General features: G+C 36.1%; 1 protein-coding gene across 4 annotated transcripts in view; it reads left to right on the top strand.

Annotated features, from left to right (window-relative positions):
• The window catches only part of ADGRB3 (adhesion G protein-coupled receptor B3), a 726,710-nt gene that overhangs the window by 670,021 nt on the left and 33,480 nt on the right, over positions 1 to 23,209 (top strand). For 3 of the 4 annotated variants that reach the window (XM_027603097.2, XM_027603095.2, XM_027603096.2), the window contains 5 exons: positions 4,008 to 4,106; positions 4,430 to 4,601; positions 14,124 to 14,219; positions 15,899 to 15,938; positions 20,391 to 21,034. In XM_027603097.2, the coding sequence (XP_027458898.1) occupies positions 4,008 to 4,106; positions 4,430 to 4,601; positions 14,124 to 14,219; positions 15,899 to 15,938; positions 20,391 to 21,034 (1,051 nt within the window). The remainder of the gene's footprint in view (positions 1 to 4,007; positions 4,107 to 4,429; positions 4,602 to 14,123; positions 14,220 to 15,898; positions 15,939 to 20,390; positions 21,035 to 23,209) is intronic. The other variant, XM_027603098.2, reaches the window with a different exon arrangement.

The raw sequence follows: 23,209 nt of genomic DNA, 5'->3' as shown, positions 1-23,209 counted from the left end.
TCATGATATTACGGTCAAAAAAAAAAGAGATGGGATCATCAGAATGAGTACAATGCTAAGGATGTATTAAATTTACCGTCAGTATTTTTTTCTCATTTAGTCATTTTAAATGTAATATCCAGTTTGATTTACATAGCTCTTTGTAAAAGATAACATACATTTAAGAGAATGACAAAATTGTCACATTATGAATTTAGAAATTATCCACTTTAATCTACGTATTAATTTTAAAATATCTATTTATGAAAATATTATTAGAAGTTACATCTGTTTTACTGGCAAAATTGAGTCTGTGTTTTTCTAGTTCAAAGGCTTCCATTGGAGAAATAGAAATGTTTTCAATATGTGTTATAAAAACAGAATGCTGGTTACTATTCAAAGTGGGAAAGAATTTTCAACAAGTTAATGATTCTAGGTTTTAAGAACTTTTTTCTATAATATAAAATGCAATTTTTGCCTAAGTGTGTATAGATTGAAATTTGCTATTTCCAAGTGTGATTGAAGGAAATTTTGTAGAAGATGAAGTATCTGAAGCTAATTTTAGTTCACGGAGAATCAGTGAGGACAGTCATAAAGATTTCAGTGAACAACAAATAATCAGAATTAACTGAAGAAACACTGAGCAAGAAGCTAATTAACAACTGATGTTCCTAATTATAAATATTGACCATTTCACGTTGAAAATATCTAGATATCAAGTGTCTTTTGAAATATTAGTGTTTAGAACCAGTATGTTCCTCGTCCCATTTTATTGTTCCTGTTTCCTCCTTTTTATAATTATTAGAAACTGCCAAGCAATAGTTTATGTTCAATAAATATTTATAAAAGAATGAGTAAATTAATATTTAAGAAATATAGAATACCTTGACAAGTTTTATAATACCCAAATTAAAGTTTTTCTTTTTTTTTAAGATTTTATTTATTTATTTGACAGAGAGAGACATGGCGAGAGTGGGAACACAAGCAGGGGGAGTGGGAGAGGGAGAAGCAGGCTTCCCGTGGAGCAGGGAGCCTGATGCGGGGCTCAATCCCAGGACCCTGGGATCACGACCTGAGCCAAAGGCAGACGCTTAACGACTGAGCCACCCAGGTGCCCCTATTAAACTTTTTCTAATAAATGACATTTATTTACCAAAGAGGGATTGATTGCCATTAATATATCTTATGCAAAATAATTGGAAAAAATGAAAAGATAAAATGCCATGTTTATTCAAATATGAATATTTTCCTTGTTAACAAATATCTCAAGCAGGATATTTCATTTTTTTTTCTCTTTTTTTACAATGGAACTTTCTTATCTACTATTTTAAATTGCTTTATCTCATCTACCTGAAGTTAAGGAAACTACCAGGGTCCTATACAGATATCGTGAGATTTTTTCCAAAGGGAAAGGGAGTATTTTCTTTTCAGGGGATTTTACCTAGTATCAATAATGAGCCAATCAGATAATTTTTTTTTTCTAAGCAAAAGAAAAAGAAAATTGGGAAGGGAAGCCTGTAGACTCCAAGACCCTGCAGGAGTAGACAGAATAACCTGGTGCCCTGGTAGATATGGTAACATTTGAACTTATGGGAAATTCAGTTTTTTTAACTGTTAGCACTTTTTATTTTATAGATATATAATTTCCCCTGTAACAAAGAAATAAAATTTTATTTCCCATTGCAGCAACCCTGTTTAGCATTTAGACTATGTGTTCTTCATACTATATTAATTTCTGTAGCGGTCATACAAACTAGGGGAGAATATCCTATCTCCCTTGGTAACCTGTCTTTCCTCTGCTCCATATACATTAATAATAGAATTCCAAAAGTGTCCAACCAGTTAACATCAAGCATAGTTTTCAACAGTTAGTTCTGACTAAGGGAAGTATGTATAGGCCTTTTAGTCAATCACAAATCAATCTTAAAGAGAAAGAAGCATTTCAAATACTGGCTTAGTATTTATTTTCAGGAAAGCCCATACCTAGATCAAATTTGTTTTTCTTAGGCCTAAAATACTTGTTTATATTGTGTACTAAACTAAAATTAATTTTTAGTCATCTTTGGCTTTTCAGTCTTGTTTTAGAGCCTAGAGACAGTGTCCTTAAATTAAGAAAGATAGCCACATTTGTGTTCAAAGCGCAAATACCAAATTGCATATCTTCTCTGATAAAGGAAACAGTAGATCAGTCATGCCTTTTTAATATTAATCTGATGGAGCTTAACAGAATTGAAGATACTCAAATATATAGTTAGGGCAGTTGTGTACATTCCTGCTTTTCATCAGAATAATCTCTGGGGCTTTAAAAAACACAGATGCCTGGGGCAGCTACGTGGCTCAGTCGGTTAAGCACCCGATTCTTGGTTTCAGCCCAGGTCATGATCTCAGAGTCTGAAGATTGAGCCCGGCGGTGGGCTCCAGTGGAGTCTGCTTGAGATTCTCTTACTCTCCCCCTCCCCCTTTGCCCCTACCCGCCCCTTTCAAATAAATAAATAAATATCTTAAAAAAAAAAAAACACAGATGCCTAAGCCCCACTGAATTGGAGTCTTTGGGGTTGGTTATATATATTGATATGCAGCCACTGTGGAGAACACTGCTGTAAATAGGCACTCTTTTGGGAATAGTTTCAGACACACTGGCGTGTCAATTGAGGCACTCATGATCCAACTGGATAGACCGGTGCTTGCTTGTTATTGTGAAAAGTTTGGTCTCATGTGCTAGGACATAGGTCCTGGGTTGAATCAGTAAAATGAATGATTTAGTATCATGTTTCCCACCCCCACATCGAACTCTAAAAGCTTTGATTTTTCTCCTGGGGTCTACTGGTCAATCAATCTACTTAATAGCTTTCAGATTTATTATTTCATCCAAGCACTATTCACAAATGAGTGCACTTCTTTAGAAGAAACCAGACATTCTGAATTATGATCATCTTGTGATTTTTTTCTGTCCTGCCACTTTTATTATATACCTGTCCACTAAATATTATTTTGAGAAAGCCTACTGGGAAAACATATATTTTAGACATTAGCACCACAAGAGAATGGACAAGAGAAGTATACCACAGAAAATTATTTCAAGATGTTTTGAACTTTGATTCAAGTAATTTCTTTTTGGTTTTTCATGAGAGAATTATGTTCTAATAAACCAGTCATTTTCAAGGGACTCTTTTCTAATGTAAAGGGTGTACAAAGTTTTTCTGTGTAGCATGACTTCGCTTCTATGATATAGTAGGTTAAATCTGAGTTGCTTGAATCTAAATTTACCTGCAAAATCCTCCAGGCTAGAATAGACCATGTAAATGCTGTTGGATTGGAGTTTATGAAAAAAATGTTCAGAAAGAATATTTTGAACTTAATGTTAAATGTGTTTTATTAAAGCATTAAACTATCACCCCTCTTATTATAAACTAATATTTCATCAAATTTCATCAGCCCCTATATTCAGATCATCCTAAAATGTGGATAATACATTGATGCTGTGAGAAATTTCAAAATATGAATCTGTTGAGATAAAGGCTACACCGCCCACAAATGATTAAACACCTAAAATATGTATCTTCCTGTATTGGACTTCTGATATACATGTTTACATTTCAGAAGGTTTCAACCAATATCATGTGCCTTCTGCAAATGACAATGAAAATCTTTGAAGCTAGGAGTCCTGATGTGTTTGATAATCAGGGGTCTGAATAAAGGGTTTTCACTGTATGTCTACACAAGCACATGCTTATGTTGAACTCAGTGTACTGGACAATTTTGAACTGTAGACGCCGGGCCATTTATGAAGTAATTGATGGAAATATGCTTTTGCATGCAACAAAGGCCCATCATATTAAAAGGTAAATGTTACAAAAATAATGTGTAGTGTAATTGCATCTTTAAAACAACCTAGAGCATTCATCTTTGATAAATAAACTTTTCTGCATGAAATCGTATTTAAAAGCTAACTTGCAGCAGCAACATGTTTTTTTTTTGGTGACAATTCAATATTTTGTTCTTTTTGTGGGTGTTCTGTTTGTTTGCAGTCAGATGAGTGAGCCTCATAGCGGTTTGACGCTCAAATGTGCCAAGTGTGGAGTAGTTTCGACAACAGCTTTGTCAGCCACCACCGCCAGTAACGCCATGTTAGTCCCGATCATTTACATCTTCTCGTTACAAATCTTTTACAGTGCATGTGAGAAAATGCTATTGTGGAAAAAAAAATCATGTTTGCTACTATTGGAGCTAAGAGCATACTTAACTATTTATAATTGGCAACTGCCTTTATAACTAGTGTGGGATTTGCTATAAAAAAAATAAATAAAACTATCCAATGTTATCTGCTTTATGGTTTCCAAGTGAACGGTCTTGGTGCCACATCCAAGAATGCTTTGTTGAACGGGGGTTTAGTTATTGCCTGGGGCGTGACGCACAGCTCCGTCACAGTGCTCTCGCTGTCTCTCAACAGGGCGTCTCTTTGGAGTTCCTGCGTGGTGTTGCCCCTTCTGGCTCTGACATGGATGTCTGCAGTTCTAGCCATGACAGACAAACGCTCCATATTGTTCCAAATACTTTTTGCCGTGTTTGATTCATTGCAAGGTTTTGTGATAGTCATGGTCCACTGCATTCTTCGGAGAGAGGTAAGAAAGAGAATTCCTCTGGCAGAGAGGGATGATGGTTAGATGCATATTTTCCTTGTTAACAAATAGGATCTTTTATTTTAATATCTTCAGATTAAAATCATCTCCTCTAAAGACAATCATTGGAAAGTCAAAGCTAAAGGGGAAGCTTTAAGGCAAAGTTCAAGGGGGCTCTTTGGACCCTGAAAGTGACAGTTAAAACAGATGGGACTGTGCAAGAGAAGATGTTTCCCGGGGTGGGGGTGGGGGGAGGTCCCAGGCACCAGGGTGAGTAGAGTCAAGAGAGGTCATAGGTGGAGAGAAGTCTGTTAGAGACACTGGTGGATAAGGGGGCAGGGTGGCATATTTTTTAAGAGGCATAGTTCATAAACATAATATAATGATATCTCTTAAACCCATTCCCAAATTCCTGCTTCTGCACACAGCATATCCCCATTCCTTCATACTTAACTAACTTCATTTTAGATAGAAAATGTTGAAGATTGCTCAATGGTTCTTGTGTCTCTATACTAAATTAAGGTTGCTAAAGGTGAATGATTTTGAGATGGATGTTTATACTTAGAAAATACAAAAAAAAAAAAATGTACACAATAGAACATGAAAGGCAGTAATTGTCCCCAGGAACTATAGATCTATAATCACAGCATTTCTCCAGGTCATGGTTGAGGTTTATTTGTCAGCAGTGAGGAAAACAAGTCCTCTTTCATGCGTTGAGACACTAACCTGCGCCAAATCCACTGATCGGTGATAGACCTTGGATGTGAGTTGTTTAGCAAGAAAATATTGTTTTCCAAGCAGTGCAAAAATTATGCTGAGTTCTTGCAAGCACTGACACAGTGTTTACAAGGTTTATGAGTCATTTTCGTGTTTACTCTGGGGACAGTGGTGACTAAAACACAATGACACAGTGCCATGCTAGTAATTTTGAGGAAATAGTCTACACTGTCATTTCGCATTATCCAGCTTGTTTGAGAACTTTATCATGATGTGCACATTGCAGAAAGACTCATGTGCATATGACTGCACACCACACAGTTTTTACAGGGATATGTGAAGGTAACCAAAGGTTTTTACCTGATTTACCAGATGGGAAGAACAATATTTCTGAGCTACTTCAGTAAGGTACAGATGTCAGCAATAAACCCACATGTGTATTCTAAGAACATTATATGATGAAAAGAAGAGTAACTTCACATTGCAAAGGAGGCAATATTTCATCATCTAAAAATCTGATTTAGCTTAGAGTTGCCAAGCCTTTTAATTCCCTCATCACAAATGTCTACCTAGAATATCCTATTTCTAAATAAGCCTCTCTTTTTCTTCAGAAATAAGCTTTGGAGATAGCCCTAGGCTATGTTAAAAATATTCAGGTCTTAAAGTGACAGATATTTTGATGGCTTATTATCAAATTTTTGTTGCTTACATGAAGAAAAATATTTGGCACAAAAATTTATTTCCATCAGAACTTTTCCATACGTGCTAATTGGACTGGTAACTGTCAAAAACATGATTTAAGGGTAATTAAATCAAATCATATAATAAATGCTTCTGCTAAAATAGATATCTGTAAGTATATGTTTTCTGTTTTAATAGGGAGTAAAAATATGAATATTGGCCCTGTTATTGCATTTTCAATGATTAGTTCAAATTGAATAGTTTTATAGCTGATAAATTAATAGCGGAGTGTCAATCACTCTCATTCCAAAACTGAAATGAAAAACCACATATCCATTATTTTTGCATTGACCTTAATACACTGCTGTAAGTACACAGAGCAGATGTCAGTTACAGGGCAAGTCTCTCAGAATTTCTCAAAGGAAGTTTTTACTGAAAGACCAAGAGAACCTTGTTTAAAAGGCTTTTGCAAATCCCAAGGACCACATCATAAGAAGGCCTCACCGGGTTCAGAGGAACTCTTTTTGACCTTCTAACTGCATATCGCCTAGCATACCAGCAATAGGTCTATTTCATATTACCTGTGATCACACTGCACTAACATTAACCACAGTCCAAGAGAATAGGAGCATCTTCCCATATCCTTAGTGTCTCCTGTGAACAGACGTTCCATAAAAATACACCAAAGCAAATGGTCTAGATAGCTACCTATAAAATACTGGGTAATGACTCCTGTCAGACTACCTGATAATCCCATAGGAGATTTTAGGAATACAATTTTACTTCTACTGCTTTTTTCACTTTAAAATATTTTTCACAATAACCCAAGATGATTTGTATGGATTTCTCTTTATTAAAAATGTATAAGCAGTGTAAGAAATATTTCCTTCGATTTAGAGAGAGACTGGATACAAATATACATATTTTTATTTCTGTGTATTTTTGACATGCAGTAACATAATTTGGTCATTTGTAGTCTTTAATGATTTTTCCAATATGAATTCAGCCTTTTCCTATATTTACTTTTGCAATCTTCTGTGAAGGAGGTAGGTGTACACAGGGGAGGAATATAGCCTTGCAGTTAAAGGAGAAAAGAAATAGTATAACTGGCATTTTAAATGTGATGTGTATGGGGCTTGATTTATTCTAAATGTGCCTTTGCTTTTAGTGGATCCAATTTTAAAACCAAATCATTTCAAGTCAGAAGGGAAGGGAGAAATGATCACTTTGGTTCTGCCAACTCAAATATATTCCACCTTAAAAAAAAAAAGGCAAATTACTTGCATAACAATTTGTTGTGACCTCCAGATTGGCATCTCAATATTTAAATTTCATAAAATTTGTATTCTTGAAAATACAGTTTCGTCTTCTGAAGCAATTCTATCTGTTGAATTGCTTTAGTAGATGCCTCTGACAAAAGAGAAAACAAAAAGAGGGAATAAGAAGAAAAATTAAACCAAATGATTTATCACACATTAATTTCAGCAACAAAACATAGATCCTAGAAGCTAATATGTATAATACCTAATAAGACAGAATCTAATAGAATAAATATAGTTGCTTCCTTCATTTATTCATCATTCCTTGATTAGAATTCATTTGCATTAAGCACATAACGACATCTACTATTTACTATTCTCCACATTGCTATGGAAATTCAAGCTACACAAGTTATGAAACCTTTGAAATACTTACTGTTGCTAGGAAACCGCTTTCTTGGTGCCTGCACATTCTTCTCATCTCTCCTGTCTCTGGCTGTGCCTGGCTGTAAGACAATCTTACAGCTTAATGTCAGAGGGGGAAAATAACAAGATTGTGATACAAAATAAGCTACAATAAAACCCTTTCACTAAATGGAAGGAAAGAGGCAAGTGCTTAAATAGATGACTTTGTTGTGTCAGTATGTGAGGGTCCTGCGGCTGCCCTGGAGTGGCAGTAAGAAGCGCCAAGCTCCCCTTCTCTCTCCCCAGCACAGGCAGGTCTAGGCTGCACCAGATGAGGTCCCATAATCTTCATCCAAACCCAGGAAGCAATTTTGTAACAAAGCGCTTGAAATAAACATTTTTCTCTTTCTTTCATTCTTTCTTTCCCTCCTTCTCTCTTCCTCTTATTCCCCTCTGCCTTTTTTTTTTTTCCTTCCAGTTTCCAATTTGGTCTTATTTCCGTAAAGAATACAGACAAAATGATTTACAAGCACATGACTGTGAATATATAAAACAGACAAGCATCCTTACGGATCTCATCTAAAACCAGTATTCTCCCCCAACCATTAAAAAAATAAATGAAACCAATAGCAGCGAAATAACTAGAGAGCAATTTGAAAAGAGGTCATACTGCATATAATATAGTTCAGATGGAGAGTTGCATGAATCTCCCCAAGCCTGACTATTTACAGGGAAATTAGGTATGACTCATTATTACGGAAGCGCTTACGGAAGTGCTTATCTGTGCACTCTCTTAATGAGAGAGGGCAGGAGTTTCAGTTAGTCTTTGGAGATGAGGGAGTGGGTGATAGGAGACTTCAGAATGCAATGGGTCCTGAGCGGAAAAACACGGTCAGAGGATTAAGGAAGTGAAAGTTTCGAATAAGGGAAGATGGAGAGAGATGACTAGGCATGTGGTTTCCATGGAATGGAGCCTATGGTGAATATAGAGTAGTCTTCTCTGAGACCATCTGGGGTACATGGAGGCATAAAGCAAGTGATGTGATCCTAGACACTAGTGTGGTTTAAAAACAAATTGTTATAACTGTAACCCCAAGAGAAAGACAGTACTGACAACATTTGAGTGCATAGCATTGATTAAGTGATGTTTTTAAAGCTTTCTCATTGGGGTGTTCAGTGGTCATGGTAAGAGGCCACTGTATGTCAAGTCATGAAGAAGTTCAATAGATTTCATAGAGTTAGTGAATGGTCCAGGGTAGGAGGGTCAGGGTACCACTAATTCTGAGATTCTCAACTTGCTCAGAAGGACAAAGATTTAAGGGAGAAGGGAGTGCGTTGCTAAGAGCCTTCTCTTTGTCAGGCCGAATTGAAGGCTCAAGAAGAAATACATTTAAAGATCATTTTGGGCGTTGCGTTTGTTTTCTGGGAATGGGAGAATGGCTCAAGGTACTGCAATGAAGCTGGATTTTATCAGAACAGAGAATGGAAAAGCACAAAGCCTGCCTTTAAATAGGAACATGGATGTGACATAAGCAAGGATCGTATGCTTCTCTTCCTATATACTTATTCCCAGAAATCACCTCCCTTATTCCAGTTTTTATAAATCCTACCTCTCCCTCCAGATTAGGCGTTCCTGACCTGAGCATAATTACAATTATATTGTGAATATTTTCATCAGTCTTAATCAGCATCTGTGAACAAATTGAGACACAGAGTTCATGGCAGAGAGTGGCAAACTCAATCCAACCATGGCTTGCTTTACCTAAAATTCTTCTGAGTATCTGGCCAAAAAGATAGGCAAATCCCACTTCCCACTCCTTCCGGTTCCCTGAGATCCCACCTTGCAACATTGTTAAACTGGTGGCAAAAGTTGAATATGTCTAGAATAGAGGTTTAAAATAAATATAAGAATAGAGGTAATGAATTAATTTTTTATTTCCTGCCTTGAAGTGGATGGCTTGAGACTAAAATGAAGTATCTTCTGTGAGGGCCTAAGTGGGGGTGTCTGACCTAGAACTTCCCTTCCTCCTTTTCTCATGTGCATGCTAAAGAAATGGTATTACATTTTTTCAGATCATATATGTGAAATGTCCTCTAGGGAAGCTTACTGTTACCCCCCCAAACTGATACAAAGCAAGGTAGAAAGCTACAACAAGTTTGAGGGTGATAGGTCCTTTAGATGTTAAAAGATTCCAGGAGAAAGTCACTAGGACTGAAATGTAGGAGTAAAGTCCATATTTTTCCTTCCATGTAAAGCAAAGGACAAACCATTTTTATTTCTTTTGCTATCAGAGAAGTCATGTAATACTTTCATAATGTGAAGTCGTTTGTGTTATATGTCCGTTGGCATAACACACATGAAACTGAGAATAATCTTACTGGTTCATTTAATGATTAAATTATATGGAATTTAATATGATTAAAAAGAGCTGAGTCATTTATTTAATATGAATCGATAGAAACAGTAGTAGACATTAGATCCAGGACAAAAAAGAGAATGCATAAGAAATTCCCTCCCCCCCCCCCCCCACCAAGCTAACAATCTCAAATAATTATAAGAATGCAACTTAATTTCTTTGCTTGTCCTCAAATGATCCTCTGGAATAGAAAATCAAGAATAACTGCAGGTACAACTGTCTTCTTAAAAGGTAAAGATTTGGGGGTCTGAGCTGTTTGGTAGCTAAATACAGAGCCCATTTCCAGCAGTGCGTCTCTTTCCCGTGAGGTTTCTCTCCATTGCAGAGCTGCCAAACGTTGCTTGGTGCTCTTCCCCAGCAATCTCTAAATCTGGCTGCAGCTTTCACAGTGACACTGCGAGCTGCCTTCAGAGTGAGGACCAGCCGAGAAGCTCTGGGCTTGCTGCTCCTGAGAGGAACCAGATCCCTCTCCTGTGGGGGGAAATTGAAGCAAGACACACCCCGGCAAACTTGTTTGAATTCATTCCTCACCCAGGAAACCATCCACAATAAAAGGATGTATGGCTTTGCAGGGGTTTTTAGAGCAGCCCCCAGCAGGAACTAGACAGGATAACTTTGGTGGTGCCTCTGATGGATACTTTCAGAAGACAGCCTTGATAGCTTATTCTTTTTACCTCACCTTATTTTTGAAGATGTCTCTTGACTTTCTTTTTTCCATTTCACAACAGGACATCAGATTTCCTTAAAGTGCCCTAAATACTCCAAGGCTGTTTACATACCTGTTCTTTGCTACTCCCCCAGTACTTTTTAACCCTCTGTCTGTCAATTAAGGTTAAAGACCTAATGGGAGAGTATTTTAAAAAGAGGACATTATGGAGGCTAGATTTTAATTGTGCCATAATATGTCAAACATTTAATTATTCAAGACAAGTTTAAAAATTGTATTTACTGGTCTTGTGTAAGCTTTAAAAAATGATAATATTGCAAGAACTTGGAGTTATGTAAAAATTTTTTTAATTAAATTATTACCGAAAATGAGTGGCTTGTTCCCCACAAGTAGTAAGTCAGGTGAAGGAGTTTAAATGATAAATATGTGGATCTTCTAACAATTGTTTTTCTTCAATCTTAACCACAAGGCAAGAAATACCAAAACTATTATTGTCCTGCACTATAAATATGACAGTTGGCACAGAAGATTTTAATATCGGGATGGAATAGCCAAATATAGATTCTGTCTTTGTTTTTTATGCTTTCTTCTTGTCTAGATTAAGGTCCTCATAGACTTGCCTTTTAAAAAATTCCAGTTTTTCTCCATTAGTACAATCTCCATGAGTACAATTGATTCACCAAAGATAAAAGTCTTTTTGTTTACTTGATAGAAAATTCAATTAATTATAAAAATGTTTCCAAATAGCTGCAGATATATTTTCCAGGTACTGTCACTCCTAAAACCCTTTTTTCTGTGATGAGGAATATGCATTATGAAATCTAGCCTCATCATTCCTCCCTGACAGTGTTGGACAAATATTTAAGGCTAACTCATCTAGATTGCCTGAACGCATTTTTAAGATTTTGTAAAAATCAAACAGAGCATTTGGAATCAAGCAGAATTTCTCCTGCAAAGCTTTCTGAATTAGAAGTAACAGAAGCACTGAAAGTGTCAGAGAATCTAGCACTTAAATTATTGCATTTATATGACCATTAAAATGACTTTGAATTTACTGGAGAATTTTTATGCTTTTCTGTTTTATGTTTCTTCCAAATAGCATTGACTGATTGACAAAGCTGACATCATTCTCCAGGGTAGAAATGCCCTTAATCCATTGTCATATTTGAGAATTTGGTAATTTAAAGGATTGATTTTGTGTGTGTATGTTATAAAAAAAGAGGTAGATTTCTTTTATATCTCCTTCAAGCGATCAGATAGTGGATTTTAAAGAGAAACTTAGCAGAAGTTGCTTTTCCATATTTCATTTCCACATATCATTCATTCCATATTTCATTCATTCATATTTCACTCCATATTTCATTGTCACACAAAAATATCTTTGACAGCTAGACTCTGAAGGTCTGAAAATAGAGTGGTTAGCGTGGACCAGTTAAATTAATGTTTGGTATTACCAAGTGCCACTTTCATGTGTTATATATGCTAGTATTTAGAGATAGATTTGAAAAAAAATTTCTTGTGACAAGCTCCTGGAAGGCAATATTTCTAACATATGATTTATCTACCTTTATAAATTGTACTACTTGAACAGTTGCTTTGGGGCACAAAAAGAAAATTAGCACATACCTATTTTTCTGAGGTTGGTTCTTTGGATTTTTTTTTCTTTTTTCTGAAAACAGATACTGTTTTTCCCCAGTGCAAATTTCTGTGTAGGAAACAGTGATCATCTGGCAAATACTAGACTCATTACCGATTTTTGATTATTAATGTGTCACTCTATGACTTACAGCTATGACTTCTCAACCTAAAAAGGAGGATCCTGAAAGCATTTGCATTTAAAGAATCTAACATTTCCCATGTCATCTCTCCTTCAAGGGAGAAGCTAGATGATTTAGTTCTAAATATTTATCCAGTTCTTCAGGAAAAGATGATGAGACTAGATTTCCCTTCGCCTATACCTGTACTGAGGTGTTTGAAGGAGGAAAGAAGAAATTACCTTGTTCGTTGAAAGCAGACAACTCCTCGCACTTTTTTCCCAGTAAATCTCAGATTTAGGTATATTAGAATTAGAGGATAGAAAAGAAGTCAGAGAGCACTGAGTCCATTCCCCACTCCCTAAATTCACATCCATAGTGGCTGCATCACCAGGATTCGAACCTGAGGTGGAGAAAAAGAAGTAGAGGTCTCCTTATTGTACTGGTTGGCCAGGACTCTGGCGGTGACTAAACCCTTTGTCACTTCCCAAATCTTGCCGTGATGACTTAGGACATGGGTGAGAGGAGCTGAAAACAATAGGCTCAGTTTTCTTCCGGCCAATACGTATACTATACACATTTCACAGCAAAACAGTGACAGGATATTTCATCTGAGTGCTTTTCAGAAGTAAAGATCATTCATTACGTGTTTACTTTGGTCCTCTGTGTGATGGCACTTTGGTAAAAGAGGGGATATGCAACATCATCTCTGCTTTATTTTTTTAATCCAAAAAAACAGATTATAATAAACTAGACAGAGAATATCAATCCCGTGAAGTCAAAAACAACAAAATACAAAAATGACCTTGCCATTGACTGGATAAGAAGCTACTTGTATTAATGTCTCTCAATAGCTTGTTAGGAGCCTAATGAGACACAGGAAGTGGGAAGGACATGTTAATGGGAAGGCATCATGTGATCAGAATAACTATCAATTGATTTATGTGTTTGTTATTCATCGATTCATGTTTACTCGTTTAATAAAGGATTTAGTGTTCTTCAAATTTCCTTGTAATATGTGTTTCTTTACTCAGAATCCAACTGTGAGTGTGTATTAAGGAAATTTGGCTTTGCAAAGTGATCTTCTTCTTTTTTTCTTCTTTTAAGACAACCAGAAAGAGTTGTTTTTGTTACCTTTTTGTTTCATTGTGCTTTGTTTTTACACCAAGGCACATGGTACTTGAATGGAGACAAGAAATAGTTGTCCCAAAATGATCCCAAATCAATTCCAGTCAAAAGATCATTGAGTAATCTCATTTCTGCAATGTTTAAAGCTATTATGAAGATTATGCCATATCAAATAGGAAATCCCTCTTGAAAGACATGCACATTGGTTATAACAGTGAAAATAAATCTGCCCTCTGGCAAGAATTACTGGTTTTTCAGCCAGACACAGCCCTGGTGAAAACTGAGGAGTTCCCAGCACTTCCCCCAATAGATTATGGCAAGTGATAGATGTCCTTTGCATAAAGTCCAGGGTTACTGGTATATGTATTAAGAGGTAAGCAAAATAGGTATTAGATATAAAACAGTGGTAGTTATCATTTCTCAGTTGATTGCCAATATAGACAGTATCTGGTCATTACCAAGAGAGAAGAAAATTAATGGGTTTCTCCCCCCTACAGGTTCAGGATGCATTTAGATGCCGATTGAGAAACTGTCAGGATCCGATCAATGCTGATTCTTCAAGTTCTTTTCCTAATGGGCATGCTCAAATAATGGTGAGCTTTTATTTTCCTTCCGACTCTTGATTAAGTAATGATTTGTGATGGGAGTAAACAAAATATTCTTACTACTAAAATAGTATCCAAGTCCCATTTTGAGTGACTTTGGCTTTAGTTCATTAACAGATTTAGAGCTACCAGATAACCATTCTGTCTGAATTGCTTGGGAGTCCCGGATCTGTTATGGGCTCCCTGGTGTGTTGAGTGTGGGGTTTCTATGCAACACCATAGTATTTTCATCCCTGCACAGAATGAGGGATAACAGTTTGTCCACAGGAACCTGTTTGTTTACAGACCAGAACACTATGGACCTGCGCTTCTGGTCGTAAAGCAATGGTTCTCAGCCTTGTCTGTGCATTAGAATCCACACTCCAGACCAGTGAAATCAGAAGGTCTGGGGGGGACCCCAGGTATTGGTGGTTCCAATATGCACCCTAAGATTAGAAACATTGCCCTAAGGCAGAAGGGCAGGGCCACAATTCCAATAAAAGGTCAGTCATTGTACATGAGTTCCGACTGGTGAGATTAAGGAGTCCTTTAGGCATAAGCACTTTGGTGTCTTTTAGAAATGAGATAAGATTTAAACTATGATTCATTAAAAGCAGGACTTAAATAGAGATTTCTTTTACCATATACTCAATTTATTATGAATGTTTTTGGATTAGACAACATAAAATAGTCAAAACGGTATACTAAAACTAAGACTTAAGAAGGAATTATCAATTCTATATTAAAACAAACAGATGAGGGGCGCCTGGGTGGCTCCATCGTTGGACGTCTGCCTTTGGCTCAGATCCTGGGATTGAGCCCCTCAATGGGCTCCCTGCTCCCTGCTCAGTGGGAAGCCTGCTTCTCCCTCTCTCTCTCCCCCTGCTTGTGTTCCCTCTCTCCCTGTGTCTCTCTCTGTCAGGTAAATAAATAAAATCTTAAAAAAATTAAATAAAAAAAAAACAAATGAATACTGAAATTTCTAATTTAAAACATTAAAATAAATTTTTAAAAATTCTAAATAATATCTTCCAGTATATGACTGGAAGAACTTGATTAAGATGGGCTAATTTAATTTTTCCATTTAAAAAAATTGATCTGTTTAAAAATATGGGGATGAAAGTGAACTCTAGCAGGTTGTAGGCCAGATTAGTATTGTTTAATCTTCAATTATAATTCCTAGATCTAAAAGGCTTTTGTCGATTTGAATGAAAATGGATCATTAGAAGAGCCTGGTCTGACTCTTAAGGGTTTGACAAAGCTGTATTATAAAATACTACATTATACTACATTATAAACAATATATTCAAGGTGAATAAAAACAACAAAGACATTTATTTAAGTATGTTCATAATAATGCACATTCTTTTTTAGTGTGGTTTAAGGAATTGCCTTGAAACTCTATTCTTTTATATATGGTGTCAGTCTCCTCACTGAAGATGACAGTGGGTATTATATTGCTTTATTAAAATTGTATGCCACTTTTCCACTGCTTTAATTCAACATTTGGTGTCTAAGAAATAGGCTTGAAAATAATTTGATTACTCCTCAAGAAACTTGTTTTGCACAAAACAATAATCTAGTACTGCCTAGTCAGATATCTGTAAACTTTAGTTAATCTAGTTAGTAAAAGTCACTCGAGGTCTTCATTAAATGGTGATTCTATACCTTATTATTTGTTGTTACAGACAGACTTTGAAAAGGATGTAGACATTGCTTGCCGATCAGGTAAGAATATTTGGATTTTGAAAATATCATTAGGGAAGTGAAATCACTTTTATGATTTTGATTTTAATGAGAATGCCACAGCTTACACATCACATATTCATGTGGATGAATAAATAGAATATGTCAAAGGGAAGTACTGTAATAGCAAAATGTGGTGGAGGGGGAGGGCGGGGGGTGAAGGGAGAATGACGACTGACAGAGAAACTAAGAATGGTTAATAAGAGGCACAGTGACAACAGAAAAGCATGGACTACGAGACATAAGACTTCCATCCCACTGCTTCCTGGTTGTCAGGTTTAAGGCCAGTTTGGCCTCTTTGTGCCTCACTTCCATCATTGGTGGAATATAGGTTGTTGCAAGGATGAAATACGTTGTGTGCGTTTGTATGTATCATAGTTGCTGCCATTGCTACATGCTTAGTGGGGCCCAGAAGACATCGTTTGGCGCTCTCTGCATTAGAGGGCTGGGGTCCCATGGACGGTGTCCCCAGTGCGTATCCTCAGCCTGGGGCTAAACTCTCACCAGGAGTCGATGACTCAGGAGTTTCAAAGGAAACTACATATTTCATTTTTTGGATAATTCCAGTTGCAGATGTTTCTTTATGTTGGGATATATAATTTACCTTAGTTTACCTTGTATTCATTGACTTTAGTGCTGCCTTCTAAAATAAGAGTGGCTGTCTACTTCATCTAAATATCTAGATGTTTGGAAGCAAATCCTATTTAGTCCAGTCCAGACCCTTTTTCTCCAGGCTAAACAAACCATGGTTCCTCATTCATTCCTCATAGCATCCTCCCTGGCAGGCACAGTGCCCACCTAGCCTCCAGTCTGTCAAGAGTTTTTAAATTATGGTGCCCAAACGTACACACTCCTTCAGCATTTCTCACAGTAGGCACTTTACTTGTATTAATGTTATCTACATTTGCATTTCATTTCATAGCAACTGGTGCATTACTACTACTGTCAACTTGTTGTCATCTAAAATCCCTAAAACTTCTTGTAGTAGTTGTCAGGACTTGCCTGGTAGAGGATTAGGTAAAGGTTCTGGGTTTTTTCCTTGAAGAAAAATCTGACCTTGCATTTATCTCTATTTGTGATTTTGCTAGTTTCAGGTTAGCCTTCTATGCATTTGAAATTTTTTGGCCATTGAAAGATTGATGAGAATACCTTCTAAATATTTACTCAAACTGTCAGTCAAGGGATTGGATAGGAGAATGAGGGTAGAACCCCGCTGTGTTCAGTAGGACACCTCCCACCCACCCCAGTGGACTCCCTGCTAGTATATTATCAGAATCAACTCATGACCATTACACATCTTTGCAGGTTGTGAGATTACAGGGTTGTCATAATCACAGGAATATGAGAGACTGAGTTCATATTCTCATTTCTGAATTCAGCGCAGAGCAGTAGAATAACTATCATAACTTGGCAACCCACCCACAGTGGGCCTGGGGGTAGGGGATTAGGAATCACTCTTTCTTGTTTAATATCTAACAAAATATTGCTAAGAAACAGCCTCAGTAGTGTTTGGTTTCCAAAGTCTACCATTTCTGTTTTTGGACAACTGATAAAACATTTTCCCTTGCTCTATCTGCTTTCCATAATTTCTCAAAGATCACTAGCCATGGTGCCAGGTTCTGCATCTGTGTTCCAAGACGGATGTGATTTGTCTGGGGTCCAGAAGTCTGAGTTTCTTTAAAATTACTAGGTATTCATTTAAGTCCTGTTTTCCTACATTTAGTTTAGTTTCCTTTCAGCCTTTTTTGGTGTACTCTTTACAGTTATCGTTGAAAGAGGAACAAAGTAGTTTTGTCCAGAGCAGCAGGGAACTTGTTCTAAGTGCAAACTTTCAGGCCCTACCCCAGATCTACTGTGGGGTGGGGTACAGTTATCAGTGTTCTCACAAGCCATCTAGGTACTCTGATGCGTGCCGATGTTGGAGAACCACCGTATTAGATTATCCTCCCCAAGCTGTGCTCTCCTCCGTCAGTATTCATCCTGCCCTCTTGTTAAATTACCCCTTTTCCCCAGACTTCATTGCATTCTGGGATTTAGTATTCCTAATACAGGCCAGACCGTTATTTTGTTGGAAAATATTTTTGTAATTGTTTTCATTTTTTGTCTGTGCCCTTTTTAACTGAGCTCATCAGGAACTTGCCTTGAGTTATTCCTAGAGGTATCTGTTCAGTTCGGTTTTTAAAGTTTCAATTCATGGGCTCCGAGTAATCTAAGTTTTGTTGACATTCACTTTCCCAAAGGGTCGACTATATATCCGATTATGCAAAATATTTAGGTGCTTTTTGTTTTGCCGTGTTGTGTTTGTGTTTTGCCTTTTACAACTTAATTAATTTCTCGTAAAAGCCCTATCACTTCAACATTGTGATTGTGCTGTGTAGGTGGTATGCATTTGTTTACGTTTCCATTCAAAATTTGGATATCCATTTTAAGCAAGTCTAAGAGGCAAAAATCTCTCTCATATGGAGGAGACACTACTTCATAAGAACTCTTTCCCCAAATATTTAAGATATATAATTTTTCAGTAAAGATAGCTGTGTCATGTCGTAAAAATATGGTAACTATAACTACAAATCATATTAACTGATACAAAACTAAATGTATCTTGCACAAGTACAGATTATAAAATCAATATTCAGTACCAAAATTCCCTTTATATTTTCTAATATATTCATAAAAGTATAAAATTGTATATGTCCTTAATGTAATATGATCTGTTCCCATAACTTGCCTTTAAATTGTATGGCTATAAATTTTGGATTTGTTTTTGCATGCAGTTAAAAATTCAAACTGTTCTTCCCTGAATTTGGAGATTTTTTAAAATATTTTATTTAAAATCTCATTAAGTCTATTAATTTAACATACTTTGCCACTTAATGTTTTTATGTAAATTTTTCCTGGCAACCACAATTCATTACTGATCTGAGGTTGGGAAATAACTTTTTAAAACTGAATTATTCCATTTTTTATATAATAAATACAAAAACTTACAACCAAATTGTGGATTAATTTAAAAAAATGTAGATATAGATTTGACATGATTTTTAGTGTCTCAAATAAAGAGACTTAATACAATAATTAAATACAGCATCTCTAAAGATAAAAGATATCACATGAATGATGCATATTTTTTTTCAATGATGCATGTTTTGAAATAATTTTTAAGACTTCTTTGTAGTCAGGAAAGACATAATCTTCTGGTTTTTAACCTCTGCTTTAATGAATAATCATTATGATGCTCTTTGGAAATTGGATAAAAATTGGTAAAGTTCAATATATCTGAAACTTTTCATGAGGAAACAATGAATCAAATATTCTATAGTCATCTCTGCCTAATGAAATTTTCAGCAACAATTGCTCTTCTTTGTGGGTAGAGCAGCATTAAGTGCACATGTTGAACCAACTTACACAGAGTGCTCTTCTGTGTGTTTTCAATACCAAAATTACCAAGAATATTTTTTCAGAATTTCATTCTTTCCTACCTCAAAACTGACATCTGTTTACAACTAAGCATGCCTCAAGTCATTCTCTACTATTACCCATAAGATATGACTTTCTTCTTACATAGAGACAGAAGAAAAATGCTAGAATACATTTTCATTAAAAATTCTGAATTTTTTTGTTGGTTTGTTTTTGTTTGGTTTATGTTTTCATTTTTTCCCCTCTCTTACTACAAGTTCTCATGCATTTTTAATTTTTCTAAGTCATTATTTTTCAGGCTTAAAATTAAACTGAGTTTTCAGAGGCTCATATAGTTTTTTCCTGCTTCAAGTCAGTGACAACTTTAATACCCCCCCAAGGGCATTCGAGCATATGGATTGATCTTGTAAAAAAATTCTTTTTTCCCCCACATGGAACTGAAGATGATAAATACTTTTGAACCCTGTATCTACCTTGACCATATGGACTTCATAGATAAATGCTCATTAATTTTCAACATGCATAATTTTGGAGGAATTTCTAATGCAGTACAATGAAATTCTTCTTGATTACCTCTTTCAAGAAGTATTTTAATGAAGAGAACTTGTAGAATTCTTTAGGGGAAAAGCCTTTGAGAAAAAGTCAAATTCATGTGAATATATCCATGATTTCATAAAACTCTTTCCAACAGACTAATGGAGAAACTTCTCTGGTATATGCCTTTCCCCTGAAAAGCTATGCAGAGTTGTTTAAGAATAGGGTATGGAGATTTTTGAAAGTCCATTAATCAACTTTCAGATGTGTTTTAGCTATGGACTACCTGAGGTCTATGAAAGCATATCAGAATCAATAAAGAGTGATTGAGTAATCTGGACCATCTACAAACAATAGATACATAATTTTTAAAATATTTTTTAATTTGATTAAGGAAGTTGTTTCATAGAGAGCAGAATGCAGTAATGAAAAAATAAAAACACATTAACTTACTTCTGTGAATTTTTATATCCTAATTTACAGTTCTTCATAAGGATATCGGTCCTTGCCGAGCAGCAACAATAACAGGAACGCTCTCTAGGATTTCTCTAAATGATGACGAAGAAGAGAAGGGAACAAACCCTGAAGGGCTAAGCTATTCCACACTCCCTGGAAACGTCATTTCCAAAGTCATTATCCAGCAACCCACGGGTATGCACATGCCCATGAGTATGAATGAGCTGGGCAATCAGTGTTTGAAAAAAGAGAACAGTGAATTGCGAAGAACTGTGTACTTATGTACAGATGACAATTTGAGAGGAGCTGATATGGACATGGTCCATCCTCAAGAAAGAATGATGGAAAGTGACTATATTGTGATGCCCAGAAGTTCTGTAAATACCCAGCCATCAATGAAAGAAGAAAGCAAAATGAATATTGGTATGGAAACCTTGCCACATGAAAGGTTATTGCACTACAAAGTGAATCCCGAATTCAACATGAATCCCCCTGTAATGGACCAGTTCAGTATGAACTTAGATCAACACCTTGCACCCCAGGAACATATGCAGAATTTGCCCTTTGAGCCTCGCACAGCTGTGAAGAATTTCATGGCCTCTGAGTTGGATGATAATGCAGGACTATCAAGAAGTGAAACTGGGTCAACGATATCAATGAGTTCATTAGAGGTAAGCAATAGAATAAACCTTTCCTTGATATTTGAAATATTTGATATTTGAGAAATTGATTCATATGACAGTGGACTGAAGGAGAAGACTCACATTACCTTTTGCATTTATGTATCATACACAAATTTTTGGCATGTTGGTATTAAGATTCTAGACATACTTTTTTTTTTCCCAGTAGTACATCAGAATGCTCTTTCTCAAGACCATGTTTTGAAAAGGGAGTCCTCTATGTTTAAAAGGATATCAAACATAATTCTTTCATAATGGGAATCAAGTACAGCACTCATAAAGGAAAAAATAGAAGATCCTCTTGATGTTTCTCAGGTTACCAGAGATTCTTTTGGTGGTCAAAGTAGTTCCTGGATGGCATTACAAACTTAAACCAAAATCTGGATTTTCTTTGTGAGGGCATCCATTAAAAATACCAAAATTGGAATGTTTCTGTGGAGTCTTCCATTACACTGATTATAAACTCTATTTTTATGTTAGATCGATATCTTTCAGAGTAAGTGTTTTGCTGTCAGCTCTTGTAGAATGATGACCACTAAAATTTTTTATCTTAAATTGTGAGCTCTCAGGAGGGATGCACATTAATCAGATTAAGAGTCAAGACTCCGAGGTCCGACCACATGGCTTTTCTATAAAAACAAATTCCCCTCAGCTTCTTTTCCACGCATAAAATGAAATACAGAGTAGTCAACCGTTATCAATATCATTCATATTATAATTAATCAAGTAAGACCTAAGGAATGTGTCTTTTTTTTTTACCAACATACGTCATGTTACTGTTTTGTGACTTTTATATCTTGTACCTTGAAATTTTGCTATAAACCTACTGCTGATATATTACGTATGTTTAGTATTACAATGCAATACATGCACTCTTTTGCATGTATGGCCAATTGTTTTAATATGATGGGTCATTTCATAAGACACTACTTAGAGAAAGACACTATAACTGGTTGCTTACCCTTTCCATCAGAAATATTGCTGATCGGGTGCCTGGGTGGCTCAGTTGGTTAAGTGACTGCCTTCGGCTCAGGTCATGATCCTCGAGTCCCGGGATCGAGTCCCACATCGGGCTTCCTGCTCAGCAGGGAGTCTGCTTCTCCCTCTGACCCTCTTCCCTCTCATGCTTTCTATCTCTCATTCTCTCTCTCTCTCAAATAAATAAATAAAATCTTTAAAAAAAAAAAATATTGCTGATCATCATATGTTCTGGTGTTCAAAAGTGCACAGAGGCAGTTGTCCCTCCCTTCTCCCCACAAAGCCATTCCTTCCACTAGATTAACAGAAAAGAAATTCTATAAGGCTAGAGTAACTTGATGAGTGGTGTGATTTTGAGATTTTTTTCCCAACTGAATCAAGGAACTTCTAGATGGGAAAAGTGGTAAAGTGGATGGGATCTACAATAAATCCCTAGGTTCTAGATCAGCCTTAAACAGAGTAGGTTTTTGGAGAAGAATCATCCCTCAGAACCAAAAGCATAGGGGCAGTGAGGCCAAGTTACCTGTAGGGGCAGGAGCTCCCACTACCACTGGACAAAAGTGTTCTGTCCTTCTGAATTAGCAGACAAGCTACTATTTCTCTGTTCTAACTTGTGTATCACAGAGACTAGCAGGTCACCTACAGTATGACCACATAAGCACAAACTGCTTAATATTTATGCAAAATCACAAAAGTTTCAAAAGGATTTTCAGTGACTGTGCATATAATAATATAACATCCTAAGTAATCATAATTCTGATGTACTACTTGAAAATCATAATGGCCATATGAGTCCTCTCTATAGAACAGCTCTTTAAAATATGCTAAAGGGGCTGGAATGGAATTGCATTAAAATATCTTGCTTTATTATAAAAATGCTTTACATCTAAAAGCCTAAAAACCTCACGGGGATTTGATATTATACAGGTTGTGTGTGCTTAAACAATGGGACTAAATTTCCAAGTGTTGCTCTGGCTTTGTAATTTTTCCAGATCTCCATATCCTTATTATTAAGTATAAGCATCATATATAACTGTGATTCAGCCAAAAGATCTGCATTTAAATGACTTAGAGATCACAAGGCTTACATCTTGAAAAGGAAAGAAAATTCAGGATTCAGAATGAAAATTCAGTTCCTCATTTTCATTCTTTAAAAGAATTTAATAGTAATTGCTTATGGTGACCATT

The sequence above is a fragment of the Zalophus californianus genome, chromosome 7 (assembly GCF_009762305.2).
Source record: "Zalophus californianus isolate mZalCal1 chromosome 7, mZalCal1.pri.v2, whole genome shotgun sequence".
Lineage (NCBI taxonomy): Eukaryota > Metazoa > Chordata > Mammalia > Carnivora > Otariidae > Zalophus > Zalophus californianus.
Note: the sequence above shows the minus strand (reverse complement) of the source record. Positions and strands in the feature narration are given on the sequence as shown.